This window comes from Coenobita brevimanus, chromosome 8, assembly GCF_032717465.1.
Source record: "Coenobita brevimanus isolate Jiangsu-jjx chromosome 8, ASM3271746v2, whole genome shotgun sequence".
In the NCBI taxonomy this organism is placed as follows: Eukaryota; Metazoa; Arthropoda; class Malacostraca; order Decapoda; family Coenobitidae; genus Coenobita; species Coenobita brevimanus.
The window spans coordinates 33128881-33142411 of record NC_136961.1 but is presented as its reverse complement, the minus strand read 5'-3'; the positions used below and the strand labels follow the sequence as shown (position 1 = coordinate 33142411).

General features: G+C 42.1%; 1 protein-coding gene across 1 annotated transcript in view; it reads left to right on the top strand.

Moving 5' to 3' along the window:
• Positions 1–13531, top strand: part of LOC145407405 (glutamate receptor ionotropic, delta-1-like) — a 207470-nt gene that overhangs the window by 188415 nt on the left and 5524 nt on the right. The window contains exon 9 of the mRNA XM_080278339.1: positions 2131–2260. Coding sequence (XP_080134465.1) covers positions 2131–2260 — 130 coding nt within the window. The remainder of the gene's footprint in view (positions 1–2130; positions 2261–13531) is intronic.

Sequence of the window (13531 nt, the reverse complement as noted above, 5' to 3'; positions counted from 1 at the left end):
AACATCCACCTATAATGCGATATTCGGGGAAGCGTGATCCCTCTTACAATTCTTTGGGGTTAGCGCCCATACCAAAAGTAAAATGAATCACATAAAGGAAAGTGATCAAATGGATTTCAACGACACTGCTGATATGGTTCGTCATTAATGTCTTTCGCTGTAGAAAGTTTTCCACCACTGTTTTTATGGAAGTCAACCCTCCTTTCCAATAAAAAAAAAATGTAGTGAAAGGACAACAGATATGGCTTTGATATCATAGTATAGGTTGTACGATGGACTCTCTTCCCCAGTGCGACACTTGGGAGGCGTGATCCAGTCCAATGATTCTTGGAGGGTCAGCTCTATCCTCAAGACAAAAACTCTCAGAAATATGAAAAAAAAAAAAAATGAATAAATGAATGAAACATCTCAGTTTAGTTCGGCAGATTATTCCGAAGGTCTTGCACAATATACGCTTTTCCAGCCATGAGATTTAGGGGTCAGCCCTCCTCCCATCACCAAATTTAACATGGTCTGAAATGGTGAAAGGAAGGTAGGTATGGCTTCCTTATCTTGGCAGATATTGTACAATTACTTTAACAAATTCATAAAGCGATATTTGGGGAGCATGGCCCCCCAGTGAATCTTTAGGGGGGTCAGTCCTTCTCCTCTCCTCCCAAAAGGATCAGAAATAGTAGATTGTGAGCACATGGATTTCAAAGAAATCGGCATACATATCGCAGGACTGGGTATGCAGTTTCATGTGTACTCTGAATGGACAGGAGAAAACTGCATATCTACTGTATTATTACTACCAACGATTGGTTTACTGAGCTTAAGAAATATCTGTCATTGAAGAAGATAATACAGATAAATTCTACCCACTCCAATTTGAAAACTATCAGGCAGGCTTAATATTATCATGTGGTAGCAGAAGAATATTAATAAGAATGGCATTTTGGTGCTATTGGTCCCAGTTCAGAAGAAATTAGACGAATTAAAGGCCTGTTATAGGTCCTTGGCCACCTATAATGCGGATTAGCCTCCCCCCCCCTATTCAGCATTGTCTGCTGTATGGAAAAAGTTATAAAATTCTTGCACAGATCCATAACATACGACGAGAAGTGCCAGTATTTCAACTGACCAATATGTTATGGACCATGAACAGTGTTCCTTGTAATATTACACTTATAACCACATACTGGATATTATGCATAAAGAAAAGATAGAGTATTTCCTGCCAGACTTTGGCATTCCTCAGTTTTATCTCGGAGCAAAAATATTACATTTTCTCAATAAACGCAAATTCCATAGGTATGAATGGGATTAACATCCATCTGAACAAGTTACGGACGTGTGAAATAAAAAAATATCTTGAGGTAATTGAGTTATTAGATCAATACGAATAATGAGTGTCTGAAATATTCGTTCAGACTGTTCATACTTAGTTAACATCTTGAATAAGGTGACATAAATTCATTGTTTATTTAACTCCTGTAACACAACAAGTTTCACTAGAGAGAGAGAGAGAGAGAGAGAGAGAGAGAGAGAGAGAGAGAGAGAGAGAGAGATGTAGTCTGCATGTAGCAAGAAAGAACTAACGAGTATGGCACTGAAATGGAAGAGGTTAATCAATAGGTTAAGCCATAAAGTGTGGATGGTACTGTTTGTGGGATGGAGTAGGTAATTATAACGGTATGGCTAAGGTTAGGTCCATTTCTTGAGGCACTCTGATAATGGTTTTCCTGTATTTTTTTATTTCCTTTCCTGTTGTTTCTGGAGGTTACAAATCTGATTTAGAACAATGAGGTAAAGCTTTAACCATTTCACTTTGCTGCCATATTTTCATCTTACTCTTCCTTATTTGAGATGGTTATATTCCCCTTATGAGAACCATTACGAATTGAAGGGGTGAGATGAAAATGACATTAAACACACTCACTTTTAAATATCCTTAATATGATGCATGTAATCATCCCACAGCAGCAAAAATAAAATTCATATTACAACATCATAGTCAAGAAATTACGATACAGTGTTGATTATGGTGCTTTTGATTACAATGGTGAAGATTTTCAGTGATAATTTTGATGATAGTCTATGATGATCATGACGATGTGATAATGCTGATGGGGCTAAAATGCTGGACAGAGCTGAGGGTGTGGTGGAGTCTGGTCTTTTTGACAAATGGCTGCGGTATTCTCAGCCCAATACCACCTCGTGCCTCAACACTCCCAGGGTCATCACTGTCACCGCCGTCCTCTCACTTAGCAACTTATGGGTACGTAAATGGGAGACTGTATTCGACTGCTTCAGTAACACAGGTCTTCTTTTAGTTCTGCACAATTTTTTAAAATCAATATCACATGCACAGTTACAGTGTGCAGTGATAATATGTCATTACCTGTTTTTTTAAGTACTTTAGGTTACGAGGAGCATGCTGAACTTTATATTTTACATTTTATATAGGTTTTAGGTTTTACAGTGATTAAGTACAGTTTCTTCAAACACGTTTGGAGTGAAATCAGACTAAGATAATGGAAACTTTCAACTGTACTGCCTGATTTAATCTCTCTCTCTCTCTATTTCAGGGTCCCCCCCAAAAAAAAAAGTACAAACTGTCCACTTCCACAAGGCTATATATGTTCCTTATCATCACTGAAGGCATTATGTGAAAAGTTTGATGAAATCCACAGTTTTTAGAGGTCACTCCCGATTACGTTATTCTGAAAAAATGAACTGAAAACACAACATCCACGGATTTTCAGCAAAAAGCGAATTATGTATTTTCAACGTTTCCAAACATAGACATTCATTATTTGAGTGCTAAAAGAACACACTTATAACACTAAGTATAGGAATAATGAATCACTTTTTCTTCATCAAAGCAACTTTCGTCGGAACTGGCAGTCTTTTCCGGTGGTCAGCGACGAGCTGCAGTATGTACTGCTACTTCTTTAGTTACAATGGATTTCTTAGCTTTACTTTGATGTCTAATTTGTTTGGACGCTGATGGCCCTTGAAATTCATTCTCAGACTCTGTTGATGAGGACGTGTGCGGAGGAGGGATGAAGAGTATGTCGGGAGGAGGATGCTGAAAATGGAGTTACCAGGCAGGAAAAAGAAAGAAAGGCCAAAGAGAAGGCTTATGGGTGTAGTGAAGGGGGACATGCGGGTGGTAGATGTAACAGAAGATGCAGAAGACAGTAAGATGGAGACTAGTGATCCGCTGCGGCGACCCTTAAGGGGAGAGCCAAAAGGAAAAGAAGAAGACTCTGCTGATGAGGAAGCACTACACCTTCAACGTCAATAGAACTGGATGGTACAACCAATTCCATCTGCTGTACAATGAGTTTGCATTTTTCATTTCGAGCGTTGGCTTGATCACTTTTATGCTGCTTACGAGCCCTCTTGTTTGCCAAGATTCTGTCCACCCCAGGAATACCCCCGCTGAAGAGAATCTGTTGCTGTAATCGTAGACACTTTTCGTCCTCTTCGTTTGTCATAGTGAGCAGAGCGTCTTTTCAAGAACTATCAAACAGTTTTGTGGTTTTTTTCTTGAAGTTTTGCTCTTTGATCCGGTATCCTGGTTTCGGTAACGATTTGTTGCTCTTCAATACACAGTACTATTTGTGAAGCTTCTGGAGCTAGTGAATACCTAAGTCTACCCTTTGGGTCGGGATGCGTGCTTTATCCCAGATCACCATTACCTTTTCAATGGTACTCTTAGTGCTGTGACTGATTGTATGACCGTTCTGATGGTGAAAAATGAAGTTCCTGAGGATATTGGCATTAGTCGGCAGATGAGCACCCAATATATCTTTCTTGGGCCTGTCAAGAAGCCATACTTTTGGACTGCTTCTTGTCAAAAGCATGACCTGTGAATGGGACAAACTGATAAGCAAGGCTTTATTATAACTATCTATAATAATATTCATTAGAACATTATTTTGATGTATTAGTTTCAATTCTCTCTGCATATCTGGACACTTATGATCATATGCTGGATACAATGATAATTAAACATTGTGTTTGGTATTAGAAATATTCCATTATTAATTAATCAAATATTCATCAACAAGTGCCTAGTATGTGGAGCGTAAAAACCTAATATATCAAAGTAATTTTTTGATAAGTGTCATTATTGGTAGTTATATAATGACATAAATTTTACTTGTCAGATCAGAGTAATTCACTGCTCGATGTCACGACATGCTAGTCATCAAGAGCACACCAATGAACGTCCTACTGTGGGAGGAAATAGTCATCTACTGCGTGACCATTGAGTCATTGACGAGCCACCTAGCGCAAAATGTGGTGTAGACACGGTGCTTTTCTGGCTGCGCCTGAGTTTCCAACAGACGGCTGTAGCATGCAGTAGTGGTAAACGCATGTTACAACAAGTATGTCTACCGGCTACTGCTCAAGCTTTATTCAGTGTTTAGTTCGATAGTTGTCTCAGTTTTAGGATAGTTACAGGCAGTTATAAGCCGTATATTCATAAGACGATTAGACATTCGTGATCGAACATAATATTATCAGGATCACATATTTTAGCTCCAGGGAGTGACTTCTAAATATGAGCCAGTTTTCTTGATTTTTTGCATGGAAGCTCCTTCAGTGATATGGAACAGAAGTTGCTTTATGGAGAGCAATAACTTTGAAAAAAAGTTTTGGGTACGTTTATGGGACACCCTAATATATATATATATATATATATATATATATATATATATATATATATATATATATATATATATATATATATATATATATATATATATATATATATAAAGAATGTATGTTTTATATTTATGTATATATATAAGGTCATATATTTTTCAACATTGCAAAAAGGAACATGATGTTTTTGGTTTTACAAGGGATAAGCATGCAAGGATTCCCCTTCGATCATCAGCAGCATCATTGCCCTTAATCAACTGAAAACATCTCGCTAGGTCCATGTATCCTTAGAATTATAATTCTACTTGCGTCTTCACGGCTGATGAGAGAGAGAGAGAGAGAGAGAGAGAGAGAGAGAGAGAGAGAGAATCAAAACTACAGTAAATCTTGTTTACTTCGACTTTCATTTAAATTTTTCTTATTGTTTCCGTATGGAACCCATAGATATGACTCAAAAATAAATAAACGAAAGGGATAGACGTAACAGGAGAGAGAGAGAGAGAGAGAGAGAGAGAGAGAGAGAGAGAGAGAGAGAGAGAGAGTATCCCTTTTAACAGCCGCACCGTGGTTAAATTCGCCATGGTGGGCTGTGTGTAAATATTCTTGGCAATGATAAGACAGGGAGGACACAGATTTCTTGAGTCCTTCCTCTTTTACTGAATTTCGTATTATTGCTTTCTTTTTAAATATTTGGATAAACATGGGGATGATTAAGAGAGTGAGACAAGTAATCGCAAGAAGAAAGGGATTAGGAACAGAGAAAAGAGTAGGTAAAATAAGAGAAAAACAGAGAGAGGGACCGATGAATTTCGTTGTGTGTCAGTGTGGAATTTTATACTGGGAAAACATATCACTGTGTTCACAGGATTCTGGTTTACACAGTATCCTGAATTTAACAAACGTCTGCCTAAACTGGTTACTGTACTTAGGCTACCCTTAAGCATAGTAATTGCAGAACAGATATATCCTTTAGACATTCCACCGTGCTTGGTAAGAAAATTAATTGTGTTATATATATATATATATATATATATATATATATATATATATATATATATATATATATATATACACATTGTTACGTCCTCGTCCCACACTGCCACAGGCTCCATCAGCAGTAGTTCAGTATACAAAGGACATTGCCCAGTGAATTGTTCTTCCTATGGTTAGCCGTTAGGTGTACTACAGTACACAAGTTCAGCTGAGGTGAAAATAAACACTGGCTTCTTAAAGTTCAGTCTTTATTTTCCATATAATTCCACCTAAACCCTAAACTGCGGGCTCGACCTGCATGTCCCGCGGGGACATTCGCGCTCCGACAGACTCTCTAAAAATATTTGCCAAAAATCAGTTATTAGTCCTAGAATATTAAAATTATATATGCCTATGGCACGTACCTTCAGCTTTCTCCTGGGATGTTTGTTGAGCCTTCGTTGAGTACCGTAGGACTTGTGGAGACCTCTGAAGTTGGGTAACGAAGTCTCCACTTTTCACTTCCCGACAACTCGTAATATGATTACCACAGCCTGATATTATCACTAGAAACACTATTCCATGATTTTTAAATAGTTTGGAATCCATATTCCAAAAAAAAAACACTGTGAAAGCAATGAAAATTATGAGCGCGTATGATCTTCCCATTTGCGCTCGTTCGCCGCTGGTATTCTGTCATTTATTATTCATAAAAACACTCACACTTTATATTCCTGTTACTATATAAAACTTATATATATCTTCAGTCTTTATCCATAAGTTTCCTTCAGTAATAGTAGTTTATTGTCACTGTAGGCATTCAATTTCTCTTTCAGTAAAATAGGTAGAGAGCCACGGTTTCACTTTCACTGTCATAGCATCAAGTATTTATACTCATATTCTTATATTACTAATTATTTATATTTCTATTTACATTTTCTATTGTATTTTCAATATTTACACTTCTGTTTTACTTACACTATGTAAATGCACTGTCACTTGCAGTAACTTATAAAACTGTATTACACTGTTCAGTCATATTTACATCCATTGCTTTCACTTGCTATTTACACATTATTTACACATTATTTACATTTTTCACTTGCACTTTTAGAACTGCTTCAGGCTGTGGTAATCAAAGAAGCAGGGAACGCAGAGGGGAACGAACCTGGCACTCAGCACACTGCCAAGAGGTGCGTTTGTGCTCAGGTGTGTGGTGGGTGGTATGTGCACACACCTGGCACCTGCGGATCACAGCCTTCCTCTTCGTTGTGCCAGACATTTGCACCAGTCTGTGCCGATTCATGTACGCTCTCTGCTCAAGTCTGTCGGGAAGTCTTACTGCGTGGCGCCTTGGAGTTGCTGCTGTCACCCTACAATATCTCTCAAGCAGCTGCTGAACACAAGTCCTGGCAAACAACCTCAGGGAGAAGGACTTGGGTGGCTTTACCTTCATCTTGTACAGGATGAAGGTGTTCTGCATCGTCATGTCTATGAGATGCAGAAAAACTTTCCTGTACCACCTAGTGTTCTTCCTGAGGCAGTTGATCTCTCCAATCATCATGTCGGATTTGTCCACCAGCCACATGTTGATATTGTAGTCTATGACAGCATCATGTTTCCTCACAGGTTCGCCTGTCCTACAGTCGACCTTCCCATTGTCTTTCATTTCCCCCTTGTGTACGGTGGTGAGCATGTGCACGACCCTTTTGTCATGCCACCGTATTGCCAGCATCTTCTCAGACTTGCGTAGGTGCACGTCTCCTCACTGCGAGTTTCCTGCCTCTGGGAATTTGGGGAAGTGGGCACGATTGCTCTTCACAGTGCCACAGGAGCCGATGCCGTGCTCTGAAAGATATTTAGCAAGTTTCGGTGCTGTATAATAATTGTTAGTATACAGCACATGATTCCCACCAAAATACCTTTCAAGCAGCACTTTCACTACACAGCCTGAGAAGCCAAGGGGGTGTGTTTTGTCCAGATTGACAGTGCTGGCTGAATAGATGACGAAGTCAAGGATGTACCCCGTCTTACGGTCGCACAGTACAAAGAACTTGATTCCAAAGCGATGGAGTTTGCTTGGAATGTACTGTACAAACCTAAGATGTCCTCTGAATAAAACCAAGGATTCGTCTATGACAACCTTCTGAAATGGGTGGAAGAATGACATAAACTTATCCTTCATTCTGCTCAGAATCTCCCGGATCTTCCAGAGTGGGTCGGTTTGGGAAGGTACATCATTGTTGATGAAGTGCAAGTTTCCCATGATGTTCTGGAAGCGATCTCTGGCCATGTACTTATTGAAGGTGGGTGAGGGTAGTAAGGGGTCCATGGACTAATATTCTTCCAACTCATGCTTCTTTGAGTGTGGCATGAGAAGCATGAGGGCGACGAACACATACAGCTCCTGCACTCCCAGCATGGACCACTGTTGCATCTTCGCTGCACCTGCACCACTTGCAGCATGTTGTGATTCGTACCTGTTTGTCTCATCACATATGTGCTGCATGACTTTGTCATCGAGGAAGGCCAAAAGGAAGCCCACACACTCAGCAGGCTGTATCCCTGATGAACTCTCGTCAAAATGAAGATGTTCAGGGACGAAATCAGAACCTTCCGTCCACACAAAGGCGTCCAGGATTCCCTATCGTAGCGGTGTAGGGTGGGTGACGGTAGAGGGTGGCTGTGAGGCAGACTGGGCTGTTTCAAGGTTACTCTCACTGACCCTAGATTGCCTTGTAGCACTAGGAGCCCTTACTGTACTTTCTACTCTACTTTTACTACGAGTCAGGGATTTACCTCATCCCCTACGACCTGCCTTCACTGTACGTGCTGGTGGAGACTCCGACGACGAAGACTCAGGAGAAAATTCCGCTGAAGATGAGGAAGAAATTAGTGAAGTGGGGCTGGGGGAGCGGGAAGGTGATTCACCTCGGGACTCATGGTGGGCTGGGTCACACGGGGCCATTATTCTGGGGCTAACCCGCTGCCTTTTCACTCCCTTCCCAAATTCCTTCCCTTGCTGCACTAAGGGCTCCTTTCCCTTGGAGCTAGGGATAACTTGGGACACTGAAGCACTCGTACTAGGAGTTTCTGTAACGATTTCCCCCCCAGGGTCATCACACGATTCATCCGAAGGATCAAAGTCACTATCCATCATTATCATAGATAATTCTGCCAGTTCACATTCCACCGTCACAGGTCCCTTTGCAATGGGCGCAGAAGCGGCGGAAATGGCAGGGCGTGAGTGCGACATGGTTTCATCTCAGAGGACGACAAGGAACTGATTCCCGTGGCATATATTGGCAGGCAAGGGTAGACAAGGTCAATAGGGTGACAGCTGCTAATTTACATGCTATGAAATGAGTGGTAGGAAATCTCGACAATACATAAAAAAGTAGGTAGTTCCAGGTGAATGTAAATATCACTTAGGCTTCTCCCTTCCTTTCATATGTATCTTTTTTTTACGAGAATAGATTATACGGCATATTTCAAGGGGAATTACCGGGGAAAATTAGCAAACGAATGCACGTGAGGTATTGTCAGGTGATAATTAGCCAATTCCAGGTGTATGGCACTATCACTTACCTTATTTCTTTTTTGTGTATATTATTTTGTATAAGAAAAGGGCATAGAGCTTATTTCAATGAATGAAATCAGTGAAAAAATTCTAGGGAAGATTTGCTTAGCGCAGCACAGCTGGGCAGGCGAGAGGAGAGGGTAATAGAGGGGAGGTAGGAAGGGGAGTCCAGAACGGGGAAAAATGGCTAAATTCTCAACAATGGATGGGAGTATAGATGAGATTAGGAGTGCTGGCTAGTGTTGGACATTGGCAGTACTGATAGATGATACAAGGCACCACTTGTAAGCCCGGGAGAATTCAAAATAACACAGAATCACAAAAGTGACGCCCCGCAGTATGATCCACTGCACCCGAGCATCAGAAAAATGATGCCCCGCGGTTAAGGGGTTAATGCTTTTCAACTTCACTGTTCTCACAAGCTCTGGAACTATACACACTTTACTAACTGTTATTGCAGTTAATGCTGAACAACACTTCACTGTTAGTACACTTCATGCTTGCAACACTTCACTTATTATACAAGTACCAAAAATAATCTTCACTGACAGTAATTACACTTAATGCCAACCAGCAACACTTCACAAACTTCACTAACAGCACTGCACTGATACTACACCACACTCAGACTGACCTGAAACCAGACTAAACTTCTAATAATCTCTACCTCATCTTATATAAACTTCCATTACTGTCGAAACTTCACGTTTACTCTCTACGGGCAACAGTTGCCAATGCAGAGACAACAAAACCTGCTAGAGTTTTCTCACATTACATAACACTCCAAATCATTTACCATACGAACATAAATTACATAATTTAACAGTTACTTAAATAAAACATTATAGAGAAAAAGAGCACAAAAAATAATGCATAACTTACGAAATACCTACGCTCACAAATGGCAGGCAAACTGGCAACTGTGATGACTCATATTGGAACTTACTGTATGAGAAACGTCACTCTTGCAGCCCATCTCTCGTAGCAGCAAGACCTCCCAGCGGGACCAGCTCTCCACAGCAGCCGTACCAGCCGAGGGATTGTCCTGTCCTCTCTATCTGAGGGAGTGCCCTGGTCTGCCCACCAGGAGGTTGAGGCTCCTCCGCCCTTTATACCCGGCCGATGACCCTCCCTCCACCACGATCTGGACCGGGGTTGTGCCCTTGTTGCCGACCCGGACTAGGCCTTCCCTCTGTTCTTCCATCTGCTGCTCCTGGAGAGCTGGGCGAGTTTACGTCGCCTTTTCCACCAGGGGCAAGGGGGTTGAAGGCAGCGTCGGGGCGGCTTCCACCTGAGCTCGTCGGTGCCTCCTCCATCGGACCCGTGCTGTCCACCCGGCTCTAGTCTCGCCCTGCCCTCCTTTTGACCATTGTGCAGCCGGCTCACCATCCACCATCGAGTCTTCCATCTGTACTGCCCTGCCTGGTCGATCATCGGGCAGCCAAACTCACCACCAGCCATCGCACCTTCCCCTGCCACTGCCGCCTTTTCCCTCATTCACCAGTTTGTCGCCCCCACTAAGCGCTCATTGGAGAGCTTATTTCTGCTTCTTCCCTGATGGGCTCTTTGTTTGCCCGTGCCCCAACCAGTGCAGGGCGAGATTTCATTACATCACATCACGAGGATAGGTCTCGAAGGTACGATACTACCTAACTGGCAAATCTCCCATCATAACACTACCCACTCTCCAGTTCTTTGTCGTCCCGACAAAACTACACAGTATATACAAACATCAAACATAACCTTAATCCCAATGAAACATCTAACTATACACAAAATAACCCTTCAATGTATCAGGTCTTCTTCTGTGCCACTTCTGACAATGTCCTTGCCCATCCAAACAGTCCACTGCTCCAGGAAGGTCTTGGTCCTCTTCTTGATTCACTTCTCTTGGGGAACTGTCACCATCCTCCTGAACTTCAGCTCCTTGTTCCTCCTCAACATCTTCAGCTGTGGGTAAGCACGATTCCTCGGAGATGTCCCAGCTGAATTGTTCTGGCCCATGGTACTGCCACAGATGGTTCACATGTACCACCCATGGGCGAGACCTCCTGTCTCCCCGAATCCATTACGTTACATTTGACAGGCGGTCTAGCACAGTGCAAGGCCCGTCCCATGGGCTTTGCAGCTTCAGTGACTGTCCCTTCTTGGCACAACACACATCACAGGTCCGACACCACTCTTCAACATCCTGACGCATGCCAATCCAGTAGAACTTGTGTTGCAGCCGGCTTAGGGTTTTCTTCACTCCCAGGTGCCCACTAGTGATCTGGCTATGGGACTCATCCAAGATCTCGGACCTCATTTTCTTCAGAACCACCAGTTGCCAATACTTGCTAAGGCCAATGGGTGTCTTGCACTGACACTCCAGTAGTCCATTGTTCAGACAAAGAAGGTCCCACTGACTCTAGTAACTCTTGGTTGCAGGGCTTAATCTGGAAACTTCTTCCCAAGATGGTCGCACTGTACTCTGCTGCAGCCACTATAGCACCAGTTGTAAATCTGCATCCTCCATCCGCATCCTCTCCAGGTCTTCTCCATCCGACGCTGGCCCCGTCACTACAGTACAGCTGCATTTCTTCGTATGATTCCCATTCCTACTACACTCCTTGCTGTCCGTTCCTCTGTCTTCCTGCACACTATTCATCAAGGTTCTCCTGCATTTCTTCAGTGGTGGTTCTTCTGCACCCCTCTTCTTATCAACCCAACCATTCTGATCCGCATGTAGCTCAAACTGTACACAGAAAGCTTCCCAAGATACCGTACTCTACCATCAAATTCCTGAGGTTTCTTTTTAACTTGACCCCCATTATAGCCATGCACTTCACTGGTTTGGGGCCTAAAAACTGGGGCATCATAATTAAGGCCAGGACTTAAATCTCCTACATTCTGATTATTCAACCCTGTAATGCTAACTTTAGATGCTTGGGATCCATGAAGATTCACCATACACTGTCCATTCTTTTCATATGCTCTCTGTTCACTAACCTGAGCCTAAGCGGTGCAATATTTCTCTGTAGCCTCCATATTCTCACTTATCATCTTCTCATGATCGACTACATTCTTCAACTGGCTATCTACATGCTGTCTGGACTCTGTCAATTTCCTCACTAATCTTCAGCTAGTTGTCCACATGCTGATTGCAATCCGTCACTATTTCCTCACTAACTGTCTTCATCTGTTCGTCTACATGCTGTTTACAGTCTATCACATTTTCTTACCTCATACTTCTGCTGCCATAGCTCAACGTATACCTCCTTCTTCAGTTGTTCCTGTTCTTCCCTCATTTCCCCCAAGAAAGCATGTAGCTGTCCTTGCATTCTCAGCTGAAATTCCCTCTGTTGCTCCTATAGTGCCTCCTGAAGCTGTTCATATCATTCTTTCTGTTCTTCATTCTGTGCCTGCAATTTTCTTTGATTGCTTTCTTCTGTGCCTGTAATTGTTCTTCGAGCTTTTTCTGTCCTTCGATCTGTGCTTGTAGTTGTTCTTTGAGTTTTTCAAGTTGTGGCCGTAATTGCTTCACGATGGTCGCCAGGGAAATTTCCTCTTCCTGCCCAGCTCGAGACCTTGTTTTCACACCTTCCGCTTCCATGTCGAAGGTTAGACTCACTGCAGCCCTACATAATCCCACACTCCTGACACCAGTGCTACGTCCTCGTCCCACACTGCCACAGGCTCCAACAGCAGTAGTTCAGTATAGGAAGGACGTTGCCCAGTGAGTTGTTCTTCCTATGATCAGCCGTTAGGTGTACAGCACACAAGGTCAGCTGAGGTGAAAATAAACACTGGCTTCTTAAAGTTCACTGTCTTTATTTTCCATATAATTCCACTTAATGCTTTTCAACTTCACTGTTCTCACAAGCACTGGAGCTATACACACCTTACTAACTGCTATTGCACTTAATGCATAACAACACTTCTCCGATAGTACACTTCATGCTTGCCAACACTTCACTTATTAAGCAAGTACCGAAATCATTATCACTGACAGTAATTAGGCTACACTTAATGCTTGCCAGCATCACTTCACAAACTTCACTAACAGCACTGCACTGATACTGCACTACACTCAAACTGACCTGAAACCCGACTAAACTTCTAATAATCTCTACCCCATCTTATATAAACTTCCATTATAGTCGAAACTTCTTGTTTACTCTCGATGGGCAACAGTTGCCAATGCAGAGACAACAAAACCTGCTAGAGTTGTCTCACATTACATAACACTCCAAATCATTTACCATACGAACTTAAGTTACATAATTTAACAATCACTTAAATAAATCATTATAGAGAAAAAGAGCACAAAAAATAATG